Source organism: Salvelinus sp. IW2-2015, linkage group LG19 (assembly GCF_002910315.2).
Source record: "Salvelinus sp. IW2-2015 linkage group LG19, ASM291031v2, whole genome shotgun sequence".
In the NCBI taxonomy this organism is placed as follows: domain Eukaryota; kingdom Metazoa; phylum Chordata; class Actinopteri; order Salmoniformes; family Salmonidae; genus Salvelinus; species Salvelinus sp. IW2-2015.
This window is the reverse complement of record NC_036859.1, coordinates 6,447,291-6,458,375: the sequence shown is the minus strand read 5'-3', so window position 1 is coordinate 6,458,375 and position 11,085 is coordinate 6,447,291. Positions and strand designations below refer to the sequence as shown.

At 42.1% G+C, this 11,085-nt stretch overlaps 1 protein-coding gene across 2 annotated transcripts in view; it reads left to right on the top strand.

The window, feature by feature from the left end:
- The first annotated feature begins 4,712 nt into the window (after nt 1–4,712).
- LOC111979446 (fizzy-related protein homolog) overlaps nt 4,713–11,085 on the top strand; it is a 36,609-nt gene continuing 30,236 nt past the window's right edge. Inside the window, exons 1-2 of one of the 2 annotated variants that reach the window (XM_024009991.2) lie at nt 4,713–4,852; nt 7,993–8,063. In XM_024009991.2, coding sequence (XP_023865759.1) covers nt 7,995–8,063 — 69 coding nt within the window. In that variant the 5' untranslated portion in view covers nt 4,713–4,852; nt 7,993–7,994. Of the gene's footprint in view, nt 4,853–7,992; nt 8,088–11,085 lie in introns of those variants that run through there. The other variant, XM_024009992.2, reaches the window with a different exon arrangement.

Below are 11,085 nucleotides of genomic sequence, written 5' to 3'. Positions count from 1 at the left end.
AAACATATTAAGAAGGAAAGAAATTCCAGAAATTAACTTTTTGTTGAATAATATGTACATGTAGGAGGTATTAAAGTGACTATCCATAGATAATAACAGAGAGTAGCAGCAGTGTAAAAGGGGGGGAATGCAAATAGTTTGGGTAGCCATTTGATTAGATGTTCAGGAGTCTTATGGCTTGGGTGTAGAAGCTTTTAAGAAGCCTCTTGGACCTAGACTTGGCACTCCGGTACCGCTTGCCGTGCGGGAGAAGWGAGAACAGTCTATGACTASGGTGGCTGGAGTCTTTGACAATTCTTATGGCCTTCCTCTGACACCTCCTGGTATAGAGGTCTTGGATGGCAGGAAGCTTGGCCCCAGTGATGTACTGGGGCATAAGCATTTACACTTTGTAGTTCCTTGTGGTCAGAGGCCAGGCAGTTGCCAAACCAGGCAGTGATGCAACCCGTCAGGATGCTCTCGATGGTGCAGCTGTAGAACCTTTTGAGGATCTGAGGACCCATGCCAAATTTTTCCAGTCTCCTGAGGGGGAATAGGTTTTGTCGTGCTCTCTTCACGAACACTGGTCACTTTAATAATATTTAAATCAGCTTTTGGAGCTGTAGCCCCCAATGATTTTGTTTCAGTCTTTTGACCTGCTGGGATGGTGTAAAACAAGCTACGTAAGCTACACTGAATTACACACTGCAACGAATACTCCAGACATGAGCCCTGGACTGCTCTGCCTTTTTAGTGCTGCCTAAAATCATGAGGCGTCACTACAGACCCGGGTTCGATCCCGRGCTGTGTCACAGCCGGCCACAATCGAGAGACGCACGAGGCGGCGCACAATTGGCACAGCGTCGTCCAGGTTAGGGGATGGTTTGGCCTAACGGGATCTCCATGTCCCATCGCGCTCTAGCAACACCTGTGGCGGGCCGGGCGCATGAACGCTGACACGGTTGCCAGTTGTACGGTTTTTCCTCAGACACATTGGTGTGGCTGGCTTCCGGGTTAAGCGAGTAGTGTGTCAAGAAGCAGTGTTGCTTGGCAGGGTCGTGTTTCGGAGGACGCATGGCTCTCGATCTTCGCCTTTGCCAAGTCCGTACGGGAGTTGCAGAGATGGGACAAGACTGTAACTACCAATTGGATGTCATGAAATTTGGGATATAAAAGAGGTAAAATAGATATAGTAGTACCAGTCAAAAGTTTGGCCACACCTACTCATTCTTTATTTTTTACTATTTTCTACATTGTAGAATAATAGTGAAKACATCAAAACTATGAAATAACACATATAGAATCATGTAGTAACCAAAAAAGTGTTAAACAAATCAAAATATATTTTTGATTTTAGATTCTTCAAAGTAGCCACCTTTTGCCTTGATGATAGCTTTGCACACTCTTGGCATTCTCTCAACCAGCTTTGTGAGGAATGCTTTTCCAAAAGTCTTGAAGGAGTTCCCACATATGCTGAGCACTTGTTGGCTGCTTTTCCTTCACTTTGCGGTCCAACTCATCCCAAACAATCTCAATTAGGTTGAGGTCGGGTGATTGTGGAGGCCAGGTCATCTGATGCWGCACTCCATCACTCTCCTTCTTGGTCAAATAGCCCTTACACAGCCTGGAAGTGTGTTTTGGGTCATTGTCCTGTTGAAAAACAAATGATAGTCCCAAGCTACGTAAGCTACACTGAATTACACACTGCAACGAATACTCCAGACATGAGCCCTGGCCTGCCCTGCCTTTTTAGTGCTGCCTAAAATCAGCCTTTCTGTGTACGGTGGAGCAAAATACAGAGAGATCCTTAATGAAAACCTGCTTCAGAGTGCTCAGGACCTCAGACTGGGGTGAAAGTTCACCTTCCAACAGTACAACGACTCTAAGCACACACCCAAGGCACTGCAGCAGTGGCTTCGGGACAAGTCTCTGAATATCCTTGAGTGGCCCAGCCAGAGCCCGGACTTGAACCCGATCTAAAATCTCTAGAGAGACCTGAAAATAGCTGTGCAGCAACGCTCCTCATCCAACCTGACAGATGATCTACAGAGAAGAATGGGAGAAACTCCCCAAATACAGGTGTGCCAAGCTTGTAGCATCATACCAAAGAAGACTCGAGGCTGTAATCGTTGCCTGTAATCGTAGAAGTAATTCTATTACACTAGATGTTTGTCGTTGAACCAAGGTCTAGAAATGAAACACCATGTAGAATAAACATGTTTAACCATTTATTAAATAATGAATAATGCAAGTTTAGGTAATATAGGCTCTGCTTCTTCAGGGTAGCTCACTGCCCAAGTAAAGTGTCAACATATAAAAAGTCCTACAAGCAGTGAGCACAGTAAAGTATGCCAATCCCCTCAGCAGGAAAACAGACCCTAACAGGTGAAGGCTGGGGTGGTGGTCGGAGCAAAATAATTAAACACATACTAGCAGTAGAAGCAAGCGGCAGCAGGATGTGAGAGCAGAAGCGGTCAGCTTAAATAAACCACCAAATAAGGTAAGTGATTGTTACTAGCATCTAATTGCGTTAGCTGAGGTGGGCACTCTGGTTCCCTTTTTGAACTGGCAATCTTTGGGCAAAATTCAAATAGGGTTTTCAAGCTCTTCAAGCTACTGAATCTGGCTGGTTAACAAGATGGCGATGTTTCAAAAAGGCCTAGCTTGTGCATCACTATCAATAGCTATCACAAGTGAACAGGAAAAAAGGATGGATAGCTAACTGATTCTTACATGTACTACTAAAGTTAAAAAGCTTATGATTGGTGTAAACACTGGTGAGAGAGAGTTTCCTTCCACCATATTTTTATATGATATGATTTATTTGACCATTTAAAAAACACAATATAACCACATGTGTATACAACGCAATTGAAAATCATCCAGGATAACACAAAAAAGTTAAAAAACGTATTTCTATTGTGTTCCTCTTGTTAACAAAATATATGAGTCATCTATATGAGTCATCAATGAACATCAAATGAACGATGGGAAAATAATTGTGTCTCTAGTCAGCTTTGGATGTAAGAAAAGGCAGTTTGCCTTGAGCAAAGGGTGCATCGATTGTACAGTAGGCCTACAGCCAGGGAGAAAGTAAATCTGTCAGACAGGGCAGGAGCTCTTCATCAGGGTCCCTCTCTTTCTCCGACATTCTCAGTTCCTCCATAGCCACTCCTCCATAAGGTAGCTGATCCGTGCTACATGTGAGMTACACGCGAGAACTCATTTTCCACTTTGACAAACGTGTACAGGTAGCACAGAAGAAACATGCTATACACCCGAAGAAAGGTCAACTAATCCAACTGGCATTTGAGGGGGATCTTATAAGAAGATTTCGGGAGAATTGAATGATAGATTACTCAGGAAGTTTCACAGAGCATCAAGGAAGCTGCAACTCATTTGAAAAGGTAAGATTGAAACAATCTAGCTGGTTGTTTTTTWAAATCAAAATCTTGCTTTAGTGTGTCCATTGTGCTGATAGAGCGCTGTGAGATTGCGTGCCATTCAACCTGTCACTTCTTGGTCTAAAGCATTTTTTGAACTCGTATGTTTACTGTGGTACAACGTGATATAAGCAGAATTCAATATAATTCCAATGCAAGAACCCAAATGATGCCCCTGGGTATGAATACATTTCGGTATGCTACATTCTATTATGTTTTTCTTGATAAACCTATTGGTTTTCATTACTGTAAATGGAAAAGTACGTATTGGAAACGTGTTTATGGTATACTGGCATTGCTAAATTGATTATGTGGGTTGAATTTGATTGACAGAAGTGTATTGTGCCATACAGGGTTGGAGAGTAACGGATTACATGTAAACGATTGCAAAAACTGTAATCCGTTACATTACCATMAAAATTATTATAATCAGATTAGATACTTTTGAAAAATGTGATTATTACTTCAAGGATTACTTTTAAATTCAGAAAGGATGCTTGCGAAAAAAMCCATMTTTGACACTTCTCTGTTTTCTCAATGACATTCAAACAGCTTTGAAAAATAGAGCAAGTTTAAATTTGTTCAACATGACATTAAATCAGAGACCACAATGATGACATCCCAAATGTGTTTGATGGATCTAGGGAAAAGAGCAGGAATAGGCTTTTGTAGGCTACGGTCCAAGCTATGTCTTCCAATGGTGTGACTGCTGGTGGCATCCAAAGATTATCCAACTTGAATAAACGCTTGGAGATAAGGATGACAGCAGTGGTGTAGTCAATGGCGATCATTATTGATATCTACTTAGCGCATTGATAGGAAAAGGGTTAGGCTTAGCTAAAATGAATAGAAGGTTAGGATAAATAACTTGGTAGGTTAGAAGAAATAAAGAGAATTAGTTTAAGATTAGGAAAGGGGTTGGGTTTAGGTTTAGGTAGAATGGGCAGCAGGTTAGGAGAATGAGGTTAAGGCTAGGGAAAGTGTTGGGGTTAGGCTTAACTAAAATGCTACAGTTGTCAACAATTGACTAGTCATGCAGCCCAATCAGCCACGCAAAACTGTCTTGAGTKGCATCAAATCTGCCCAATTAGCTGATTCCCTTTCTTTACACCTACTTATGTTGATCCKCCCACTTCTGTTGACACACCCACTTTCAGACACACCCCATCATGTATGCAGTTACCCATGACTCGTCAGAATCACTTCTGCCTGTGTGTTCCCTTGACAACGCAAAATGTGTGATTCAAAAAAGTGACGTCACCGCGTATTTCCCATGTTCCTTTGCGAATCCCAGTCAAGCGTTTGTTGGTGAAAACATTAGTCTCCGTCTGGGCTGGAGAATAAAGAATATATATTTTTCTCCACATAAATCTCGCCAGACAAACAATAATCTCCGATTCAGTTCATAACTGAGTCTTTCACGCTGCACGGTAGGTCAATTTGAAAAATGTTTGTGTGAGAAACAAGTTCGAACGTTTGGAGATTGATAGGTTGCTAACGTTAGCGCGGTACTAACGTTACTGGTCAGCGAAAGGAACAGCTATGTGATTTATGACTAGCATGGCTTTATCGTGCTAATTGTAGTTAGCTTTCTACAATCAGTGGCTTTAGAGTCGTCGAATAATTTTATTTTTGGACGGTGTTTGAAAGTGGCTTTCATATTGGCTCAAGTCTTGAACTATAATATGGCTAGCTAGTTCAAGGTGCTATCCGGCATTCTTGAACTAGAGATCTAACACTAGTTTTCTGCCAATTAAAATTGTAACGTAGACCCTTGGGCTTAGTTTAGAGAGAACAACATAAGTAAGCAATGCCAACAGTTTTCTGTAGATGCACGACAGAAGCAGTTGCATATGGCTCTATGATGAAACTGGCTCTCATGAGGACCACCACAGGAAAGGAAGACCCAAAGTTACCTCTGCTGCAGAGGATAAGTTAATTACAGCCAGCGAGATTAGTGCGCCAGCTAGTCAAATCTCCGCACAAAACAACCCGAATAGTTAGGTACAATTTACAGAAAACAAAACAGCGCTTTGGAACTAAGTATTGAATTAATCTACATCAATAGGCAAAGCCCAGTATCACCTAGGATATGCATAATGTGCACTATATATACAAAAGTATGTGGACACTCCTTCAAATGAGAGGATTTGGCTTTCTGCCTCACCTGTTGCTCAATTTTATACACCTGTCAAGGTTGCCACAGCCATGCAATTGCCACAGCCATGYAATCTCATAGACAAACATTGGCAGAAGAATGGCCTTACTGAARATATTTGTGCCTTTCAACGTGGCACCGTCATAGGATGCCACCTTTCCAACAAGTCAGTTTGTCAAATTTYTGCCCTGTTACAGCTGCTCCGGTCAACTGTACGTGCTGTTGTGAAGTGGAAAGGTCTAGGAGCAACAATGGACAGCCGTGAAGTGGTAGGCCACACAAGCTCACAGAACAGGACTGCCCAGGGCTGTAGCGTTTAAAAAATCGTCTGTCCTCGGTTTCAACACTCACTACCGAGTTCCAAACTGCCTCTGTTCTGGCGTGGGTTACCATGCCAGAACAGCTTTCTGGCAGGCTTCTTGAAGAAGACAGATCTCATCCATGTCACAAGTGATGCAACTTCAGAGAAGTATTTGTAGTGCTGCCAGATCTCACCCACCAGATTGATGACATGGCAGAGACCGGTAACATGGACACTGTTGGGCATCACTCCTTTCAGAACCTCCTTGTATGTCTTCAGGCAGTAGGAGGCATNTGCCCTGTTACAGCTGCTCCGGTCAACTGTACGTGCTGTTGTGAAGTGGAAAGGTCTAGGAGCAACAATGGACAGCCGTGAAGTGGTAGGCCACACAAGCTCACAGAACAGGACTGCCCAGGGCTGTAGCGTTTAAAAAATCGTCTGTCCTCGGTTTCAACACTCACTACCGAGTTCCAAACTGCCTCTGTTCTGGCGTGGGTTACCATGCCAGAACAGCTTTCTGGCAGGCTTCTTGAAGAAGACAGATCTCATCCATGTCACAAGTGATGCAACTTCAGAGAAGTATTTGTAGTGCTGCCAGATCTCACCCACCAGATTGATGACATGGCAGAGACCGGTAACATGGACACTGTTGGGCATCACTCCTTTCAGAACCTCCTTGTATGTCTTCAGGCAGTAGGAGGCATTATCTGTGACCACTGCCCAGGCATCGTTCAGGTTCAGATGGTTGCTGTGGAGGGAGGCTAGTACAGCTGGGAAAACGTTGAGTAGAGGGCGCGACAAAACCTTTTCCCCCGCAGGAAACTAAAGATTTGGCATGGGTCCTCAGATCCTCAAAAGGTTTTACAGCTGCACCATCGAGAGCATCCTGACGGGTTGCGTCACTGCCTGCTATGGCAACTGCTTGGCCTCCGACCGCATTTCACTACAGAGGGTAAGCTTCCTGCCATCCGTGACCTCTGTACCAGGAGGTGTCAGCAGAAGGCCCACAAAATTGTCAGACTCCAGCCACCCTTGGCATGGAATGTCCTYTCTGCTACTGTACGGCAAGCGGTACCGAAGTGCCAAGTCTAGGTCCAAGAGGCTTCTTAACAGCTGTTACCCCCAAGCCATAATACTCCTGAACAGCTAGTCAAATTGCTACCCAGACAATTTGCATTGCCCCCCCCCCCTCTTCTACGCTGCTGCTACTCTGTTATTATCTATGCCTAGTCACTTTAATTACTCTACCTACATGAACATATTACCTCGACACCGGTGCACCCGCACATTGACTCTGTACCGGTACCCCCTGTGTATATAGCCCCGCTATTGTTATTTACTGCTGCTCTTTAATTATTTGTTATTTTTATATCATTTTATTTTAATATATAGGTATTTTCTTAACTACATTGTTGGTTAAGGGCTTGTAAGTAAGCATTTCACCTGTTGTTCGGCGCATCTGACAAAGAAAATTTGATTTGATTTTAAGCTCTTAGCTGTTGGACTCTGGAGTGATGCATCGCGCTTCACCATCTGGCAGTCCGACGCACGAGTCTGTATTTGGCGGATGCCTGGAGAACGCTACCTGCCCCAATGCATAGTGCCAACTTAAGTTTGGTGGAGGAGGAATACTGGTCTGGGGCTGTTTWTCATGGTTCGGGCTAGGCCCCTTAGTACCAGTGAAGGGAAATCTTAACGATACAGTATACAATGAAATTCTRGACAATTTTCTGCTTCCAACTTTGTGGCCCTTTCCTGTTTCAGCAAGACAATGGCCCCATGCACAAAGCRAGGTCCATACAGAAATGGTGTGGAAGAACTTGACAGGCCTGCACAGAGCCCTGAACCATCAAACACCTTTGGGATGAATTGGAATGCTCTTGTGGYTGATTGGAAGCAAGTACCTGCAGCAATGTTCCAACATCTAGTGGCAAGCCTTCCCAGAAGAGTGGTAGCTGWTATGACAGCAAAGGGGTGACCAMCTCYATATTAATGCCCATGATTTTGGAATGAGATGTTCAAGCAGGTGTCCACATACTTTTGGTCATGTAKTGTAGCTATGATATTTGTGAATGTAAATCCATGCTATATAATTTCCTATTCCTTTACAGCTATGGACCAGGACTATGAGTGTCGGCTGCTCAGGCAGATCAACATCCAGAACGAGAATGCCAGCCCTATTGTAAGTGGATTGACTTTTTAAAAGGTATTGTCTGTACTGTTTATTATTCTGTATTGGCTTGTGTTGTCCAATATCATTMTGTATTGAGATGGTATGATGTTCCCTTGTTTACATCTTGCAAATATCTTAGAATTCAAACCTCAAGATGGTGTCTAAATGTATTCATGTATGAATTGCTTGGAACACACTTAGCTGACCACAGAATGTTCAGGGATTTGGAGAGTGAGTTTTAGTTCAATTGATGGGACATGGGGTGAAGGTAATCTATCCAGAGATACTAGTGATTTTAACGTTTCAGTCCACAGGTTAATTTGCATAGTGTGGTGCAATTAAATTGGCGCGTGTRTGTATTTTCGTTAGTTGTCATGTATCTCATTTATCACACAGCCTAGTTTGTGGAGCGGAATAGCCTATCACCTGTCAGACAGAGCGAGAGCAGCTCATCAGAAATGTGCTGCTGGAGTGAAACGTGCTTTTGTAAGCCCAGTCATTGCGCCACCAATCATTTTAAATGCACATATTTTGATGGCCACGATTTAAAGAGCTATTTTTATGAACTTGTAATTAAATCGCGCCTCCCATTCGAGTGCATAGGCTTTACCAACGGTAGACAGGCTATCAGCGCGTAACTAGAGAGTATAACTGCATCCAAAATAACACCGTCGACTGCAGTTAATGCACTTTTACTGCAGTTTCACAACTGCTATCTTTTTTTKGTAAGGGTAGCCAAAATCCAACGATAGAAATGTGGAGGAAATKATTTTATAAAGGCCGTTAACCAGAATATTTCTCCTTCTGTTTTATTGGTTTTCATATAAACTTTATTTAGTTGTCCAGAAGCCGAAGGTACAATCCTAGTCATATTAGCAACCCATGCTAGTTTTTGCTGTTAGATTTCCCTTCTTCTCTAAGTTTAACAGAGATTTTCATGAGTCACATATGGAACTGCTCGCCATCAGGTGCTCTGTTTAAAACTGTGGGATTTCTGGAGAAGATCTGTATGGAGGAGTGGGCCAAAATCCTGCTGCAGTGTGTGCAAACCTGGTCAAGAACTACAGGAAACGTATGATCTCTGTAATTGCAAACAAAGGTTTCTGTACCAAATATTAAGATCTGCTTTTCTGATGTATCAAATACTTATGTCATCAATAAAATGCAAATTAATTACTTAAAAATCATACAATGTGATTTTCTGGATTTTTGTTTTAGATTCCGTCTCTCATAGTTGAAGTGTACCCATGATAGAAATTACAGACCTCTACATGCTTTGTAAGTAGGAAACCTGCAAAATCGGCAGTGTATCAAATACTTGTTCTCCCCACTGTATATATTATATATACACAGTGGGGCAAAAAAGTATTTAGTCAGCCACCAATTGTGCAAGTTCTCCCACTTAAAGATGAGAGAGGCCTGTAATTTTCATCATAGTGACACTTCAACTATGACAGACAAAATGAGGGGGAAATCCAGAAAATCACATTGTATGATTTTTTATGAATTTATTTGCAAATTATGGTGGAAAATAAGTATTTGGTCCCTACAAACAAGCAAGATTTCTGGCTCTCACAGACCTGTAACTTCTTCTTTAAGAGGCTCCTCTGTCCTCCACTCGTTACCTGTATTAATGGCACCTGTTTGAACTTATCAGTATAAAAGACACCTGTCCACAACCTCAAACAGTCACACTCCAAACTCCACTATGGCCAAGACCACTATGGCCACTATGGCCAAAAATACCTTTTTAACTTTAAGATGATAGGTTTGCTATTGTTCATGTTTCCATTAACTTCTTATGGCTGCAGGGGCAGTATTGAGTAGCTTGGATGAAAAGGTGCCCAGAGTAAACTGCCTGCTCCTCAGTCCCAGTTGCTAATATATGCATATTAGTATTGGATATAAATAACTGAAGTTTCTAAAAATGTTTGAAGATGTCTTGTGAGTATAACAGAACTCATATGGCAGGCAAACACCTGAAAATCCAACAAGGAAGTGGAAAATCTCAGGTTTGTAGGTTTTCAACTCATCGCCTATCAATACACAGTGGGATTGGGTCAGTTTGCACTTCCTACGGCTTCCACTAGATGTTAACAGTCTTTTAAACCTTGTCTGATGCTTCTACTGTGAAGTGGGGCCGAAGGAGAGGGGAATGAGTAAGGTCTATCATGACCTGACCATGCACTAACCATGCGCGTTCATGTGAGAGCGGTCTGTTCCATCGCACTTCTGAAGACAATGGAATTCTCCGGTTGGAATATTATTGAAGATTTATGTTAAAAACATCCTAAAGATTGATTCAATACATCGTTTGACATGTTTCTACTGACTGTTACGGAACTTTTTGACATTTCGTCTGCTTTTAGTGACGCGCTTCGTGACTTTGGATTGTTTACCAAAGGCGCTAACAAAAGTAGCTATTTGGACATAACGAACAAAACAAACATTTCTTGTGGGAGTCTGGGGTGCATTCCGACGAAGATCAGCAAAGGTAAGTGAAGATTTATATATCTATTTATGACTTTTGTTGACTCCACAATTGGCGGGTAACTGTATGGCTTTGCTTTTGTGCTGAACGCTGTTCTCAGATTATTGAATATTGTGCTTTTGCCGTAAAGTTTTTTTGAAATCTGACACAGCGGTTGCATTAAGAATAAGTTATATTTAATTCTATGTAAACATGTATCTTTCATCAAAGTTTATGATGAGTATTTCTGTTATTTGATGTGGCTCTCTGCAATTTCTACGGATATTTTGGAAATTTTCTGAACATGGCGCCAATGTAAACTGAGGTTTTTGGATATGAATATGAACTTTATCGAACAAAACATATATGTATTGTGTAACATGAAGTCCTATGAGTTCATCTGATGAAGATCATCAGAGGTTAGTGATTAAATTTTTATCTCCATTTCTGTGGTTTTTTTTCTGTGATTTTGCGGGTGACCTAACATAATCGTTTGTGGTGCTTTCGCTGTAAAGCCTTTTTGAAATCGGACACTGTGGTGGGATTAACAATAAGTTGTAT